Source organism: Carassius auratus, chromosome 7 (assembly GCF_003368295.1).
Source record: "Carassius auratus strain Wakin chromosome 7, ASM336829v1, whole genome shotgun sequence".
NCBI classification, from domain to species: domain Eukaryota; kingdom Metazoa; phylum Chordata; class Actinopteri; order Cypriniformes; family Cyprinidae; genus Carassius; species Carassius auratus.
In genome coordinates this window covers 4,221,089-4,240,813 of record NC_039249.1, presented here as the reverse complement: position 1 = coordinate 4,240,813, position 19,725 = coordinate 4,221,089, and the positions used below count along the sequence as shown (strand labels likewise).

The 19,725-nt window shown below is 37.0% G+C and overlaps 1 protein-coding gene across 1 annotated transcript in view; it reads left to right on the top strand.

Moving 5' to 3' along the window:
• Positions 1-19,725, top strand: part of LOC113105565 (NT-3 growth factor receptor-like) — a 119,904-nt gene that overhangs the window by 20,268 nt on the left and 79,911 nt on the right. Inside the window, exon 3 of the mRNA XM_026266707.1 lies at positions 687-758. Within this exon, the coding sequence (XP_026122492.1) occupies positions 687-758 (72 nt within the window). The remainder of the gene's footprint in view (positions 1-686; positions 759-19,725) is intronic.

Below are 19,725 nucleotides of genomic sequence, written 5' to 3'. Positions count from 1 at the left end.
GCAAAATGTCAATTTTGTTAGAATTTTGAGTTTTTCACAAAATAAGTACATAAAGAAAATTAAACATCTAAAAGTATTTTTATTTGAACATTTTATTTCAGACTGTTATCCGGTGTGCCCGCATAAAGTTAACATTTGGGGAACTGTTTGGGAAAAACATGGGATGTGTAACATTATATTAGATTTATATATTACACTATGTCTTAATATAGGCCATCTGTTGCATTAATGTAATTCAAACGAAATGAAAAGAGGGAATCACTTACTGCGCTGGATTACAACTTCATTTTTCTTTTCTTTGAATGCTCATTTAGATGAAAAATTAAAAAAATCATAAACTATACACTTGTTTCTTGTATTTGTTCTTTTTTGCATTTATAACAACAAAGATAAAATAAAAAAATGGCTATACTGTGATAATGAATGATTATTAAGAAATGAAGTGGGGGAAACAATGTAATGTTGCTAGGTGACTTTTCTTTGGAACCTTTAGAAAATCAGTTTAAATCAGTTTTTATCTAAATTTACTTTGTCGACTCAATTGATTTCAGGTGTAGCTCAATAATCTTTCATCCAATAACTTCCATTTTTAATGGAGAATTAAAAAAATAAAAATAATAAAGATAATTGTAACTCATTTTTCCAGAACAGGTCACATAAAATAGTAACTCTCTCTTTTTTTTCAGGACAATAATAAATGGCAGTTTACGGACAATCCAGGCACGTGCATTTGCGCAGAACCCACACCTGCGCTACATGTGAGTAAAATGTCTTTAAAGTATGTTTTTGTCTTTCTATGAATTAATCTTTTAAGTGAATGAATAATTCATGTTAACTTCCAAGCACTTGTTAACAGTGGCTAATGTTGGGCAATTTACATTGAGTGCTCTGATTATCTTACTCGTCAATAGTAGCTGGTGTAACGATACAGTGGACAGAAAGAGTTAGTGAATGAGTCAAAAGATTAATCCTAGCTTCAAGTCTAATGTTTTTGGTCATTAAGGTAGTTCAATCAGAACTTAATTCGTTTTTACTTAATGCTTTCAACCTCCCAGAAATGTCATGCCTATCAACCAATCATTACCATAAAATCAGAGGGCAATTATTGGATAGGCATAGGCACGCCATAAAAACATTTTCTGGAGAATGTTTTATAAGAAAGTCCAATTTTAATCTTTCTATTTCAAAATTTCATTTAATTAAATGTTTTACTTAACATTTCATTGTAATTAATTGTGAATTAACTCGTGATTCTTGGGTGAAAATTGTGGTAACACTGTTATATAATGCATTATAAAAGTAGTTTTAATGCATTGATTGTGTCTTGTAACACACCTTATTACATGGCTCTGTGGAATATTTGATTCTGATTGGTCAGTCGCGACATTCTGAGGTATGTTATCACTAGATAACAACCTGTAAAAGCTAATAACACAGGCTCATCCGGGTAACAGCAGTCGGCACTGTACTCTTGCTTCAACCATTTTTTCTTGGTGGAAGCTTTGCGTTTGTTTAACTAAGAAAATATTCCAACTCAATGTTGATCCAGGAACAAGTTTCCTCAAGTTAATAAAGGAAACATGCTGGGGAGGGACTTGGTTCTATCAGTCAGTTGTTGATTAGATGGCAGATTGGCTGAATGTGCAGCTTGCAGTAGATTGTAAGAAAAAAGCAGGGTTTAAGCAGACTAAATCCAAAATACATCACTAGAGAGAAGTCTGTCTTTTCAATGGAAAATTTAGATGTGACATTTTAATAAAAAATCCCCAAATTAAAACATGCATGAATGAATCGTTCACAAAAAGACCAATAACATGCATTTAGAAAATAGATAGGGTGAATTTTTATTTTAATGCCAATGTTTTCCTGCTGATCATTTGTTACTTCTGAAATGCAGGTAACAGTTAAACCATTGCTTTTACTTTTCACGCTGGCTAACCTTTCTTTTAACCATTGCACAACTAATGGATAGACGTTATTTTTACCATAGCTAGGAGAAATCATTGTGATACTCTCATTACTACATTTTTTACCTTGCATGCCTGTAAGCAAAATGTCTACCTGTGACCTTTGATGTCTGTCAGAGTCTCACAAGCAGAGCAACGCATGATTTTCTAGGGTATGCGATAATGGTCTCAGTTATAGGCAAGTGAGCACTTCATGAATGGGCCAAAAAGATCCTGTGTTCAGTTGAGGCACGGACAGAGCAGATGGACATGCTAATTGTGGGCTCATTAAGAAATATGGGCAGGAACTTCAATAACAAAGATGATGACTGCTTGTGTCTTATTCATTTGTGGCTCTCAGAGGATTAAAGTGGCCACTTTTGAATCTGTAATAGCCAATGGAAATAAATCACATTCATTAACGGGTAGCATTTTCAAAAGACAAAACATTGATTAAGGCCATGTGGAGTAAGTTAAGTACAGTACAACTACTGAGATGTTAGACCTCCTTGACTCTGATAAGATTGAGTTTCTCTTAATAAACAAACATAAAGTATTCAGTGGATGAATAAATCTGTCTCTCTCTCTCTCTCTCTCTCTCTCTGTCTCTCTCTCTCTATATATATATACATAAAATTAGAGGTATATACACTCTTAAAAATAAAGGTTTCAAAAGGGGGGTTTCTCGGCAATGCCATTGAAAAACCATTTTGATTTCAACAAAGAACCTTACAGTGAACAATTCTAAAATAAATTCTAATAATTTCTTAGTCTTAATAACATTTTAATAATTTAAAGAACAATTGTCCACTATTAAGCACCATTTATGCAATGGAAAGGTTACATGGATGTTAAAGGTTCTTCATGGAACCATCAATGCTAATAAAATATAATAAAAACTATTATGTGAAATAGATAAAAAATATATATTTTGCATTAGGAAAATTAAGCTGATTTTAGTACCGTTAAAATGTTTATTACTTTTATGAAGAGATTATTTTGAAACAATTGGCAGTCCCTTAATTTTTCACTTCGGGTTTTGGGATAAGATATGACCTTTTATGAAATAACTTGCAATAACAAGAATATATAAGTGGTTGATATATTTTTGTTTGACTGATAGCACGCTCCTTAATCTCAACCGAATTTCCATTACAATGAATCCCCCAGCTCCCAAAGAAACCCGCTTGTTAATTCCACACATTGATTTGAATGAACCTTTTGGTTTTTATGTGTCCTAAACGTCCTGTGTTTTAAAAGACGGAGCGCAGTCTGGGTGGCCAGACGTTGTGTCTCCACAGCCCACATATCAACAGGAGCCTAATAAATTTGAAGGACCCATTGTAAGAAGGAGGAAAGGTCATATCCTCTTGGGAGGGTGGAAAGTCGCTTCCTCATTAAGTGCTTCTCCTCTACGTGATTATTCTTTCCCAAAATGTCACTTTCCTCAACGAACCCCCTCTTCTGACATCCCATTCAATTAGGGCTAAATATTATGTGTTCATTTGAACATGACTCAGATCGGCACAAGAGTATTTCTAACAAATGACTTCACTGTAGGGTTGAGTGATCTTATGTGTGGAATATAGCTAGACATATTGTAATATTATAATAGTCTAAATGCTTTTTGTTGGTGATATTTTTTATGTTTCATCATACCATATTTACAGTCTAGTACATACTGTCCTTTTTTACAAATATGGGTTATGTGAAGTACAGGATACATCTAGATTTGTGATACAATGACATTGCTATACAGTACAGGGAACCGATTTTGTGAATATTAATATTTTATCTTTTTTGTTGTTGTAGTTTTCTTTTTTTGTGGGGGGTGGGTTGAGGTTATTTTAGCTTTTTTAATGCATAAAACATTATTTAAATAAATGTTTGTTGATGCTTCATTCATGTGGAAATACAAACTGAATTTATGTATTGCATTTATTCAGTGAATCTAAAATGACCTATTCTAAGTTTCAAGTTTCTTTCACTTTAGCTATAAACATGCATTTTAATCACATTTAAGTCTGGATGTAATTCATTGGATATATACAGTTCTCCCTGAACTAATTATCATGCTAAGCACTCTGGAGCCAATAACACAAAGAACAGTTACTGTAGACGCAGTTAATAGGACAGCTAGATGCATTAGCTGCCTTAGAAAGATGATTAGCCTGCATATTCTAAATATAACATGCATTATGGAATGTAAAAAGTAAAAGAAGTGGTTTAGGTTGTAAGGACAAAAAATACCTTTTCCAGATTTCGATCCTGATTTTGATTCTTTGATTTGTATAGGATTAAAATAAAGTGACTTATTCATTAGAGGATATAGAAAGAAGGATGTTATGTCAGTTTTATTCATGATGAAATAGCTATTTCCGGAAGGACTACAAGTAAAAAAAATTAAAATGGTAATAAGAACAACTGTATCATATTAGAATCTATTTTATTATGCTTTATATATTTATATGAGTGACTATAAATAAAATTACCTCAAAATCAGTACTATCAAGTACCGTTATTTTTAGTATAAAACCCCTGAGATCGCACACTGATCTTAAAAGCTTCTGCCCAGTGATGCCTGTGTTTTTTGTTTTGTTTTGTGGTCTTACTCATTTGTTATTTCTTCTGGCAGATCACTTTACTCTATCCCAACACTTCTGTTGACTCACCAGAGATTGACGATTTTTTTGGCCCTAAATGTTTTAGTCAGACTAGTCAAGACTCCATTTTGCAGATGCAACATGTATTGTTCATCGAAACAACGGTCCATGCATGTTACAGCGCATTTCACAAACGTGAGCTGCTATTTTCTCAAACACTGCAGCCGTAAATTATATAAAGTGATAACATGGAGGGTTTTCTTTAAAATGTATGGACACTTAGGGCTCTATCATTAGTTAAAGGGTTAGTTAATTGAAAAATCAAAATTATGTCATTAATAACTAACCCTCATGTCGTTCCAAACCCGTGAGACCTCGGAACACAGTTTAAGATATTTTAGATTTAGTCCGAGAGCTCTCAGTCCCTCCATTGAAGCTGTGTGTACGGTATACTGTCCATGTCCAGACAGGTAAGAAACACATCATCAAAGTAGTCCATGTGACATCAGAGGGTCATTTAGAATTTTTTAAAGCATCCAAAATACATTTTGGTCCAAAAATAGCAAAAACTACGACTTTATTCAGCATTGTCATCTCTTCCATGTCTGTTGTGAGAGAGTTCAAAACAAAGCAGTTTGTGATATCCGGTTTGCGAACAAATCATTTGATGTAACCAGATCTTTTTGAATCAGTTCACCAAATCAAACTGAATAGTTTTAAACGGTTCGCATCTCCAATACGCATTAATCCACAAATGACTTAAGCTGTTAACTTTTTTTAATGTGGCTGACACTCCCTCTGAGTTAAAACAAACCAATATCCCGGAGTAAGTCATTTACTCAAACAGTACACTGACTGAACTGCTGTGAAGAGAGAACTGAAGATGAACACCGAGCCGAGCCAGATAATGACTCGTTCTCGAGTCAAGAACCGTTTCTGTCAGACGTGTCAGATTCTGATGATACTGTGTGCATGTGTGATTCAGTGTGTAGCAGACTGACACACAAAGCATCTGAACCGAACTGATTCTTTGGGTGATTGAATCTGAACGGATTCTGTGCTAATGTTAGCCCAGGTAAACCAAAAGGCTTGAATGAAGGGCAATCATCGCCAATGACGCCATTATGTCGAGCGCAAAAGAACTGGTGAACCGTTTCCTTCAACCGGTTTATTGAATCGAAATGTCTGAAAGAACTACTGGTGATCCAAAAACTGATGAGTCAATCTTTCGTTCATTATCTGGCTCGGCTCGGTGTTCATCTTCAATATCTTAAACTTTGTTCCGAAAATAAACGGAGGTCTCACGGGTTTGGAATGACATGAGGGTGAGTTATTAGTGACATAATTTAGATTTTTCGATTAACTAACCCTTTAAAGACTGAAAGCTGTAATGACCGTGAACATTGTTTGTTTCCAGTGACTGGCACACCACCTGACTCCCAGAAGTCATGTATCGCATGTTGGATGTTGGTACTGGTGATTTTGCAGCTTCTGCCATTTTTGTGCAAAATGTGCGTGAGATGGCCAGTAAACAGACTGTAAGCTGCCCACAGATTTGGATGTAGCAAAGTAGGAAGATTTTAGAGGCTGTGAAAGCTTTCCAAACATCTCAGTAAGATTAGCCTTTGCGGGTGATAAGCTAATAGCTGTGGTTGGGTACAGAGCAGGAATTCAGAGGGGTCTTGGATTAATTGCTGCTTTTGCTAGCGGTTGAATGCTACACTTTGTTTGTTACACCGCTTGGGAAGCATCCTGTCTTTCTTTGTGGTTTCAAAACAGTAAAGGCATTATACAGTATCACTCATTTTTTAAAATCAGTGTTAATTTTTTTTTTTTTTTTAAGATTAAGTTTACATTGTTCAGGACCTTAGCATCTTTAAAAAGTGTTATCATAAAGAATTAAAATCATTAACGTAATTTTTACCCCTTTTATCTTGTATTTAATACTGTGCCTTTTTAATGAAAAAAAGAAAAAGTGTCAAGAGTTGTTTGACTTCCTTTTTGTTAAACGTCCCATCTGGGTTTCATTCCATGAATAAATTATCCATTAAGAAGTACTTCATAATTTAATGATAAATGGCAGAATGTCTTGGGATCTTGTGCATCTTACGCTGAGCTTCTTTATGAAAAGAAATAAATGTTCTACTGTGACTATGCAGAACAGTTTTCAAATATTGAATCATTGGTCTGAGAATTGAGTTATACTGTATTTTATTATTGATGGTCTACAAACCTTTCCACATCTTGGATGGCCTGAAGGGTGAATGCATTTTCCCCGAACTAGGTGGGCCTAAGCTGATATGGGAAGTCGTATTTTAAGATTTTTTTTCAACCTGATGAATTCATAATGAGCCTTTATAATAATAAAAAATAGCAATTAATAAATATTAGATTTGTTATTTTATTTTTCTTATCACAAGAGTATAGTTCTCCTTTACCAGGTAGCTTTCATGCCGAAATCTGTCAGTGAGAGCCAAAGATGATCTATAGTGAGTCACTATAATTGCAATATGGCATATATGTGACACACAAGTCATATTGTTTTCTCTGCAGGCTTAAACTAATATAAAATTTTCCCCTTAAGATTTCTGTACTTTAAATAAGATTAGGGTGTATTGATCCACCCCAGCTCACGTGCTTCGCTCAGTCAGCAGCTTAGGTTTTGACAGACAGTTACATGCTCTGGGCCTGACACCATGTGTACACAGGTAAAGACAGCCTCTCCAAGCCGCTGTCACTCAGTCTAGTCCGAAGTGTTTTATCACAGCTGCGAGCTCAAGCTCATCACTGTCGGCTCAAACTCCGGGGGATTGTGGGAAGATGTCTTCCATTCACACCCTGTCCACTCACTGTTGGGGTCATCTTGCTTTAGCCTGCTTTCTCAACAACAGCTGATAGTTGATTCTGCAGCATAGAACAGTATGCGTTTCATCCCAGATGATGAAAAAAAAAGAAAGTTTGTTGGTGTACTCAACACAGTTGGGTGGCTTTTTATATAATAGCAGAAAAATGTGAACAAAAACTTAACTCACGGTGACATTTATTCAAGTTGTTGCTTCTGAGATCTTTCAGGCAGTGAGCTAAGTTGTTTACATATCTGGTTCAGTGCTGCAAATTTGCACACATAATTACATTTTTATTTCCATTTTAGTTTTTTCCCCCACAGTAACTGTGAGTTCCCTTTCAGTCAGTCACTCTTGACATCATGTTGGTGACCGACGAATTGGGATATCGCTGCGATAGACCAATCTACTTGAGTGTAAACTAAACGAGCCAATGCACATTGGCATGCAATTATTGCATTCAGTTGCAGCTGATCACAGCATGAGTATATTAAGGCAGTAGGTGTAATGCATACCAGCTTTTTGCTTCAGAGCCGAACGACAGATATTTGTAGAGCTGCGGGCTGGGTGACCCCTAACATGTTCTCTAGGTTCTATAGCCTTCGTGTAGAGCCAGTATCCTCCTGTGTTCTCACCTCAAAAGGGTAGTGGCACTGAGAGGCCCCGTTAGTGTCGGTTTGCTAAAACTGCTGAGTGTCTGTACTGTAGAGAACGTCCGGCGCCAGACCTTCATGATGAATCTGTGAGAACCGTGGAAGGCTGTGTTCCATATTGAGACCTAAGGGGTACTTGTATGTATAGTCCATGAGAGCCCGTTTTTCCCCAGCAGACTTCTGCCTTCCCAAGAGGGTTACAATCATCTACAATTTCTCCATATACACCGAAATGGATGCTATATGTGTATTTGCTTCCGAAAACTCCTTCGGGAAGGATGGGGTTTCCCCAGTGTCCCTGTTCCCAGTGGAACAGGTACGTTTTGGTAGGGATCCCAATTCGCTGGTCCCCGACGTGATGTCGAAGGTGACCGAAGGAAGGGAACATCTCGGTTACGTACGGTAACCCTTGTTCCATGAAGGAGGGAAAGGAGACGTCACGTCCCATCGCCACGGTTGTTGTACCAGTACTGAGCGGCCAGGTCACTGGCTCGGCTCTGAAGCGAAAACCTGGAATGAATTGCACCTGTTGCCTTATTATACTCACGCAGTGATCAGCAGCAGCTGGACGCAATAATTTCATGCCGATGTGCATTGACTCTTTTAGTTATAGTCGAAGTAGATTGGTCTATCGAAGTGATATCCCAATTTGTCTGTCACTGACGTGACGTCTCCGTACCCTCCTTCAGGGAACGAGGGTTACCATATGTAACCGAGACTTTTCTCTCCATATACATTAAGAAGGAAACATGTTTTTATCGAATTGCAGACTGCAGCTGCTTTCGTCTTCCCTGTTTCTGAATAATTTCCTGGATATGCAAGCTGAAACTTGAGAAATAAATAAAAAAGTCTAAAACTGATGTTTAAATATAAATGTAAGCTGAAGAAATATGCATGAACCATTATGACCTGCAAGTTTAGTGGTTGCACTTTAAAATTTAGATTTTCCCTCCTTTAATTATAAAACTACTTGTAATAAATTAATAAATATGAAGGAATTTTGCACATATAGTATGATTGAGTTAAATCTAAAAGTACTAGTATTGGATTTATTTGCAGCATGCGGTACTGTACAAGCACAGGTTTCATGCACAATATTATGCTCATGCCGTGCTTGTATCTGACTGATCTAATTTAAACCCACAGAAGCCTCTCCTGTCAGGTTAGGCCTCCAGACAGTAGGACACTGGCATTACCAAAAATCTCTTTTTTTTTTTTTGCTATATCAGTCAGCTTGGCAGAAATGATGCTAATAACTAAAAGAGGAAACTTTGTGGCCAGTGTGATTTCGTTTTATATCCCACCACTATTCAGTCCATCCTTTAGAGTCCACAGCTGGCTATATTTTTCTTTTCTTTCTTTCTTTTTATTTTTTATTTCATCCATTTCTTTTTGTGCCAGACAGTAAGTCACGAGAAGCCTTTACAGTGATTTTTCTTAGGGTGACTACCATACATCCTCTTTTCCTGGACATGTTCTGGCCAGAATAAATTGCCTAAAATGTCCAGGCTTTGGCTTTTTTTTCACCTGTTGAGATGCTCTATATAGACCTACATTATATGTATGTGTATTCATATTGCTTTGACTGTTCTCTTTAGATTCCACCTTCTTGCACTGGTCAATTATGTAAAATGTCTGCACACTATTGGCCAAACTACTTTTCAGTCATTACCTTTAGCAAGTATGAAAACATTTTTTGGCAATTAAAAAACCCAGACCTGGAAGTGTATGTGAAAAAGAGGACATGGTCACTCTAATTTTACCATTAATATTTTTCCCAACTCTACCATGATTAAGCCTTTACTGTGGTGAAATCCCTTACTGTTAATCATAAAAATAAACATTTAATTTTTTTAATAATTGATGAATGTAGAACATTAGCATAACTATATGCTGTTTAAAGTGCCAAGCAACATAGCACACTATATATATGTATACATGTACTCTATATATTCTCATGTATTATTGTATACACACAGTTATTATTAAAGAACTTAGTACTTTTATCAATTTAATAAAAGATACAATACATTGATGAAAAGAGCCAGTAAAGACGTGTAAGGTTACAAGAAAATACAGCTTTTTTGAGCTTTCTATTTTTCTATAGAAAAAAAAATTGGAAGAATAGCTACTTTTTAAAGAATTTTGGAAAAAGAACAGAACTTTTTTAGACTTTGATAATAATAATAAATTTGTCTTGAGCAACAAATCAACATATTGATTTCTGAAGGATTATGTGAGACTGGAGTAATGAAGCTGAAAATTCAGCTTTGCATCACAGGAATCAATTACATTTTAAAATATATTCAAACAGAAAACAATGTAACAGTTAAATTGTAATAACATTTCTCAATATTACTGTTTTATTGTATTTTGAACAAATAAGCAGCCTTAATTAACATGATAGTATAGTGTAAAGGATCTCTTTCCATACTTCTGGTTGATCTCACTGATATAGTGTGTCCAATTATGTGAGGAAAACCAAATCTCTAGCCGATAGACCAGATCAAGGTAGCCCACTGATTGAGTTTTGCAGGGGCGTGCAGCTTTGCTCCAAACACCGTAACCCTGTGCTAGTTCAACACTGCCATCTGCCCCTGTCTCTCAACTCATCAGAGCAGCTGAAGGTGGCGGGCCCAGGTGCCAGGGCACGGTGACTCCGTGGATGACAGCTTTGCCGGCATTCTGCCAGGCCTGGGCACAGTGACAGTTCAGCATTCATTAGTGCCCCTCACACCTCTGTCATTCACGGGACCCTTTAGTATATGTCCTCAAAAGCTTTGCCCTTATCAGTGCTTTTGAAGATATAAAATAGGTTTGGGCTGAAACCGTTCAAAGTTTAGAATTGATATGATTTTTAAAATGTTTTTTGTTTCTTAATGCTCACCGAGGCTGCATTTATTTGATAAAAATACTGTAAAAACCTGTTATATTTTAAAATATTGTTAAAGTTTAAAATAACAGTTTTGTATTTTAATATATTTTAAAATGTAATTTATTCCTGTGATACAAAGTTGAATTTTCAGTATCACTACTTAAGCCTTCAGTGTACTTAATGGCAGTTAATTTAATGCATTCTTGGTGTAAAATAAATAAATAAATAAATACAGAGCCGGACATATTACAAACAAGAGGAACATTTTAAAGTGAACTTTTTCTTTCTTGCTAATATAACTGTTGTGATGTGTGCCGTTACAGTGATCTAAAATGAAAGCTTTTGTCCAGAGTGTGGGAACAATCTATAACATGTACCAGTCCTTGTTAGCATGGCTCATGAATATTATTTAGGTGACATTGGCCCAATAGTCATACATTTAAATTATTTTCTAAAAAGCTGCTTACACTGAAAATAAATAAATAAAAAACTCTCTTTTTTTATACAGTACAATTGTCTTGTATTCCTGTAAAAATATCTAAACATACTTAGAGCAAAATAAATATGTTAGAATCAAAATTGTTATTATGATATTATTGTGTCATATTTTGCTTCGGTTTCTGTTCCTGTTTGTCCTTATTTGGTCATGGTGCTCTCCTCGTTGAGTTTGATTATGTTCCATTGATGCCTCCTGTGTTTCCCCATTATCCTTTGTATTTAAGTCTCTGCCTTTGCATTCAGTGTTGGTCTGGTCTACTCATTGTGTTCCTGACTTTTTTAATTGTGGGTATTCCACTGTTTCCTGGATTAAGGTCTATTGCTTGTACTCCACGTTTCCATCTTGTTCCTCCAAGATCACGACAGAAGACCCGACCAAAAGACAGTAACCTCCGTGTCTCCCCTCCATTTTTGTTTCCATTTTTTCCTTAGTGTTTCCCTCATGGATGCCTTCACCCGTCCCAAATACCTCCTCATCCTGCTGGAGCAGGGGGACAGATCTCTTGAGGAAAAACAAGACTGTTCCTCTCGTTTGCTAACAACACCAGCTACCCAGGTTATGTGTTTGAAGATGGTCCTTGAAGACTTCACCACCACTTGGTAGAGGAGAGGTGGGAAAAAGACCTAAATGATTGGGAGGATGACCTGCTTCCTCTACTCCCTCCTTCCTTGGATGCCTTTGTCACCCCTGTTCCAATGTCCAGCCCAGAGTGGGCTGCGGTTCCCACGTCCTGCCTGGAGAGGGGTCCTGTTCCCTTGTCCAGCCCAGAGGGGCCTCCCAAACCTGAGTTTAGCCCTGAAAGCCCAGAGGCTCACAAATGCCCACCCTCCCACCTCTTCTGTCAGCCCCTCTGCTCGCCCTCAGCCCACCATCTATACGGTGTGAGCTCCGTGGGTCTGCCATCCTCCATTGTCACCATGGCTGGAGAATCCCTCACCTCTGCCTCCAGTCTCCAAGGCCTGGACTCTAAAGTACCTCAGCCAGTAGGACCAGCAGCTCCACCTCGGATCCTAGCTCCCTCACCTCCACCAACGCCCATCGATCCAACAGCTCCACTGGGCTCCCTAATCCCTCTGGCTTGGACTGGTGTTGACCCACCATTGCCTCTGGAATCTGCTCCTCTGGGTGAACCTCATTGCTCCATCCCACTGTCTCTGTTAGACTCCTTCCTAGTGCCAGCTCCATCTTGGTCCTCAGTCGCTCCAGCTCCGCTGTGGATCTCCAGATCTCTGCCTCCATCTCGGTCACTCTGCCGGCCCCCCTCCTGGATGTCAGTCATCCTCCTGATCTGCCTCTCAAGTTCCTACCTGGGCCCATGTAGTTTCTATGGCGGGAGGATGCGCCTTCTGGGAGAGGGCCTAATATCAGGATTCTGGACTGTGTGTATAGTGTTTTGCCCCAGTTTCTGTCCCTGTTTTGTTCTTACCTGGTCATTTTCCTGTCCTTGATTGGTTTTTGTTCCAATGATGTCACCTGTGTTTCCCCATTATCCTTTGTATTTAAGTCTCTGCCTTTGTGTTCAGTGTTGGTTGGGTCTACTCATTGTGTTTGTGTGTTCCTGTCATTTCCATTGTGGATATTCCCCTTTGTTTCCTGTATTAAAGACTATTGCTTGTACTCCTCATTTCTCTCTCGTTCCTCCGAGTGTAGATCATGACAATTATAGCCTTTTTTAGAAAGTATTTTAAATATTTGAATTCTTACGTCCTCTGCAAAATGTTTAATGCTTTAAACCTAAACGTCACAGAATTATAAACTATGCTTAAAACAAGAGAAAGAAAAGAATTCTTTATATACATTTTTCTGTATGAAGGATGTTTGAGTGTTTTGCATCGGTGCTGCTTAAGTTGCATTGTGGATGTGGAGAGGTTTCTGTTTGGTCTTAAAGCTTTGGTGTTTTCGTTTGCATTTTGGCTAAGCAAATCTAAGCTATTAAATTATTATGACCATTACATAAAAAGTTGGAGGGGCAAAAAGCCTATTTACACCCAGTTATAAAAGCTGCTGAAGCCTTGGTCTTGCCTCCCACCGCAAGCACCAAAAAAGCAGAACACATTTTAGCAAAGTGTTGATTCCTTTTTAGGCCTTTGGGGAAAGTGAACAGATGACTTTTATAGACAATGCTTTTTCTACTGGTGATGGCTGATGAGACTCTGAATGGATTTGTGAGTGTAATAGGAGAGCTATTGAAGGAGACAGCAGGGAGATAGTTTCACCTGCTGGGTGCAGAGAACACCCGGAGCAACTGAAACACAGGTGATGCTTTATTTGGTCTGGCTGCAGTAGCACCAGATCTTTCATATACCAAGTGTTTTTGTTCCCCATCCATCCTTCTCCCACCCCACCCCCACCTGAGCTTATATTTCCTCTCTTTTCAAGCATCCCCTGCCAGGATTATGCCTGAAAGCATGATGTCCCATCTCATGAATCTATTTCCTCTACTCACCGGCAATCACTGAAAACCAGCGTCATCAGAGCCAGACAATCAAAGGGGACAGTATTTGAAAAGCCATTTGCGGGGCAGTGCGACTCATGCAATGCAATCCTCTCAGTTTTCTAGTTCAGAGACTTGCAATATGTTACATTGAAAGTACATTTTTTGTTTTCCCTTTTTTTAGAGCCACAGAGAGTGCAAATGCTGATAAGATTAGTCGATTATTTCATGTTAGTATACACTGCACTGGTACATTTTACAGATTCTGTCTTTTAAAAAAAAGCTTTTTACCAGCAAAGAGCAATTGGACAGCAGTTACACAAAACAAGTCATTAAATGAACCTTTTTAAACTATTATTGCACTTGCGTGCCTTTCTGTGTAACTTCTCAGTAATTAACGTGAGCGTGTTGACTTGAAAATAACACATTCTGTTAACAGCACCCACTTGTGTCTGGGAAAATATTTCTATTGTGGTTCCTGTTGTTACATATAAGGTCTGAAAACATTTATTCCTTTGAATGTCTTCATATTAGTGAGTTTGGTGGGGCATTATGATAATTAGGTATGCACCGTTCATGATTTTTCTAATTTTGCAAGCAAATGGGCCAATTCCGATACTGACTGCAATTTTTTCCATTGTTAAAGCAAGAAACAGGTAAAAATGAAAGATTACATGAACAAGATGATTATTTCTATTATAAGCTGTACTGACCTTAAATAAAAAAATATCTGTAGCGATTTGAAATGACAGAAAACTATCATTTGCATTTTAATCACAATCCAGATAAATCAAGGATCAGCCATAATAGAACAATGTATGGAGCAAAAACTGCCAAGTTTTCCAAAATTTTGCCATGAAAGAAATGCTGTGCACCCCATACTGACATTGACAGTAAAGAGAATCTTTAACTATTTCCAATCAGCGTAAATTCAAGATTGGAGTGGCCGATCGTTTTAGGGCTCGTAAGCTGTGTTTTAAATTTAAAGCAGGTATCTGCAGTTATAAATAATAGACAGCAGCATGACTCAGCCTCGTGAAGAGAGAGGAAACTGAACAGGGTGGGTGGTATGCTGCATATCTGACAACAACACTCTTAAAAGTTAGCTCTAGCCAAGCCAAAAACAGACACTGGCAGAACTCCATCTCAGCCCTTGAACCAGAGCTGAGCAATTAAGCTCCCGGTTGTTGTTGCCCCCCACCCCCCACCCCCTAAATCATGTCAGTCCAGATTTTATTTAATTATTTTAGATAACAAGAGAAATATTCAGCCAGTCTTTAAATGTGCACAGCTTCACTCCGTTTATGACTCAATGTGTGCTTACACAGTCTGTACAGTAACCTTTTTGTGATGGATTGATTGATTTGAGGAACTTAATACAGAACTTCATTTGGATGTATTGCCGGCTAGATGTTATAAGGTCGCTTTCTGAGGAAAAAGAGCTTGTCAAATGAATCATAAATTGTGCAGAAACTGTTTAAAAGATAGCCTACGTACTACAGCTTCCTTAACCTAAAGTTGTATTGCATCTCTCATGATTAAAATAATTTAATTATAAGTGCATAACTAATAAAAAATATTGGTCACTTTATTTTAAGATCAAGTTCTCGCTATTAACAAACTATTAACTATGACTTTACCTCAATAAACTACTAATTTGCTGCTTATTAATAGTCAGTAAAGGTAGTTGTTAAGTTGTTAAGCCAAAAAGCCTGTGAAACACAGAAGACTTTAGTTCTATCCATATATTGTGAAATTACTACATTTTCGTGTCAATCCATTCTAATTTCTACCGCAAACAATAGTAAGCACGTGCAGCACAGCAAAAATAGACTCTGTTCATAAATGATCGCTGCACTGCTGCAGACGCACCACTCCTGGAACACACTGACGGACCGCAACCGCATGCAGTATGAAAGCTTTAATCCATCAACATTGGTGCATAAAAAATACGCAACGCATAAGCATGTGAAATATGATTTGTTTGATGATGTGTTTATTTTTAAATGTACATGATTTTTTTAAATTCTATTTTGTATTTGTTGTGCAGTTTGGATGTGGTGTGTGTTCAAAAATAGACTATCTTTAGCGAAGCAGCGTGGAGAGCCACTTTTGGGACGCTTTTTAAAAAAAGTGCTGTGGCGTGTCTGGTGTAAACACAAACATTGACTAGAGTGGCTGCAATCAGCTCTGGTAGCCGCATCAGAGCCATAATGCGCCACAGACGTGTGCAGTGTAAATCAGGGGTAAATCGGGGTGAAACAGGCATTAAAGTGACAGAGCTTTGGTCCACGGTAAAAATTTACATGGATTGATATGGAAATGTAGTAATTTACATTTTTGCATTTAGCAGACACGTTTATACAAAGCGACTTTCATTTTATTTATTTTTATCAGTACCGTATTTTCCGCACTATAAGGTGCACTTAAAAGCCTTTAATTTTCTCAAAAAAATGACAGTGCACCTTTATAATCCGGAGCGCCTTATAAATGGATCAAATGTTGACATTCTCTTTAGCACAGCTCCATCTAGTGGATGCATAACGCAAACCCAGTCAAAATTTTGACTGCAGTATCTTCTATTCTATGCACCTTATAATCCAGTGCGCCCTATATATGAAAACAGTTCTAAAATAGGCCATTCATTGAAGGTGCGCCTTATAATCCGGTGCGCCTTATAATGTGTTCCTTGGGTATTGAACCCATGACCTATTGCGCTGCTCTAACACTAAGCGACAGGAACAAATTTTCACAATAAATAGATAACATTAAAGTCTACTGTGTTTCTATCAGTGGAAACTTTTAATTTATAATCAAATGTGTTTCTACTTGTTTGAGCAACTTAATTAACAATTATAATAAAGTATTTTAATTGCAGGTGATCGCACTAGTGCCATCTGCCCATCAACGAGCTACTGTTCAGCTTCTGCACACTTGAATAGCGCACATTTCTCTAAGTTAAAATTAAATTGAGCGGACATGTAAAGAAGTCTTTGCCTATGGCATTTTTCTTTTTTTTTTGTGATCAGTCGACTTTTAGGGGGATGCCCTAAAAAGTTATATTAAAACTACATAATTTCAAAAAAATAAAAAAATATTAGTTTGCAGTCATGGCCACAGCAGAGTGGTCCACTCCCACATGTGTGGTTCCTGTTATTACCACTGAAATACTGGCATGCCTCTCAATCTCTGATGGAAGAGCAGTATTTAAATTGTACCCTCACTGACCCAGACATAAACAGTTGCTTCAGAAGCGAGGAGCAGAATGCCTGTGAGCACATTATGATGATTCATATACTTCCTCTGTATATCACTGATTGTTGTGAAGTTATATACAGTCTCATTTTGTTCTGAATTATATTGTAGAAGTATATCCTTGTATTGATGTATTTTCCACTGATAAAGTATAATGGTGTGCTCAGAGCTTTTAATAGACTGTATAGTACGTTGATTACCATATTGATATTTACAGTACATGTTACTCTGTGGTACATGATCATGGTATTACAGTTGTACTACCAGTCTTTAAATCTTACATTTGAATTTGCATTTGTTGCAGCAATTTTCCATCAAATGACTATGTGACAGTCTGAGATGAATGCTTTTCAGTGAAACAGACAGAAATTTTTATTTTGCATATGTTTGGGAGTGCAGAATTGGAAAATGCTAATGTTCTTAGGCCTGACTATTTCTGCATCTCTCTCTTAGACTGATACATTTTTCATTTTTTCGATAAATTCCGTGTGGTTCCTGCACAACTGGTGCCAAATTAATTTATTTCTTAATTCATTAACTACCATCCGCCTTGTTCAATTTGCACTGACATTTTTCTTCACAGTGGTGAAAGATGACCTTTTAAAAGCGCCGCTCCTGAAATATGCAGGTGGCTCTGCACAAAACACCAAAACATTTAGATTTACATTGAAGGCATTTAGCAGACTCTCTTATCTAGTGAGACTTGTAAAAGTGTTTCAATTCCAGGAATTGCTGCTGTGGTCTACCAACAACAGGGGAGAAAAAGTGTTCATTTGTTTTCATCACCATTACTCCAGTCTTCAGTGTCACATCATCCTTCAGAAATCATTCTAATATGCTGATATGCTGCTCAAGAAACATCACCTTTTATTATCAGTGTTGAAAATAGTTGTGCTGATTATTATTTTTGTTAAACATTTTTTTTTTTCAGGATTCATTGATAAGTATAAATGTAAATGTTATATGTTAATGTAATATGTTGAAGTCTTTATGGTAAATTCTGATCAATTTAATGCATCCTTGCTGAATTAAGGAATGGATTTCTCTTTAAAAAAGTAGTCCGTTCCAAATACTAAGTAAGATGCAACAAAATTATACAGCCTTAAGAAACTAAACCTTTAATTTAATCTAATTATATGGCAGCAGTTTTTTGATCATTCAGGATAAAGCAATCCCAGAATGCATTGCATAAAATGTCCATTCTAAATGTAATGTATTTAATTTAATACTAAAAATAGTGTACACTAGTAACCACCAGGCTATGTCACTGGACCGATTGCATTGTTGAGCTTTTTGAATTTGATCCAGGCATCAATAGCAGGTTCATAGCAGAGGAAATACATATGAATATCTGGTTTAGGATCAGCTGGGCTGCAGCATTCTCCATGTGCTGCAGACATTTTATTTCTCATACTGGGCTGCTGGCCAACAGTGAGTTGCAGTAATGAAGATGAGAGCAGTGTAAGGGCTGTACTGTACTGTAGTAAATCTCCTGTCTAAAAGACAGGAATAGACATCTAGTGCTTTGAATTCACAGGTTTGTCATTATCTTAAAGGGGTCATACGATGAGCAATCACATTTTCCTTGATCTTTTGAAAGAAATTAGTTTGATGTACTATGAAAATGTACTGTAACTTTTACAACTCAAAACATCTTTCCCATAAACAGTGCTTGTTGAAACAAGTTCACTTAAAATTAAAATGTGCTCACAATTTAGGGCATCCAAGATGTAAATTAGTTTCTTTCTTTATCTAAATAGATTTGGAGAAATTTAGCATTCTATCACTTGCTCTCAAATTGATCCTATGAGGTGAATGGGTGCCATCAGAATGAGAGTCCAAACACCTGATAAAAACATCACAATAATCCATCAATTAATGTCTTGTGAAGTGATTCAAGTTCTTATGAAGAAACAAGCTGTTGGCCTAAGGTTAAATATACTTTCAGCAAATGTTCGTTAGGTGAACTTTTATTTGGCTGGTCCGGTCATGGTGAGTTTAAAAGGAGAAAGCACCAGAGATGTTATTCCTAAATATGGAAATATGGAAAAGTCTGCCAAACCTTATGCTATTCCTAACTGTATAGCATCTGTCACCTTGCATACCCCTTCTTAACACTCCCAGTGTTAGAAACGAGCAACTCAAGTTATTTTTTAACAAAGTGCCTGATCATTTCAGTCTGACTATTCATTTATGCAGCATATTTCAGCTCAGACTGTGTTGCAATTTTATAGTGTGCATGGCTTTTGGATAAGATGGTTAAAAAATATTTGGACCCCACAACAAAAAGCAAAGTGTTTCTGAAAGGCAAAATTACTTGAGTCTCAATTTGAACTTTCTAGAACTATTCTTGGACAAATTAGATAAGTCTGTAGGTTTACAGAGATTTTTTTTCTTCTTCTCAGATGTTGTGACTTTCTGAAAATAAAGATCATTTCTCTAGTGTAAGAAAAACGTATTATTATTTTTTACAGACAAATTTTGCCTGAGAGATTATTTTATAAATGATCCCTTGCTAACTTGTAATGAATATTTTAAAAAGCTGATATTTAAGATAAAATGCCTTTTGCTTCAAGAAAAACTGTGCATATATTCTACCGTTAAGTATAATCGGAGC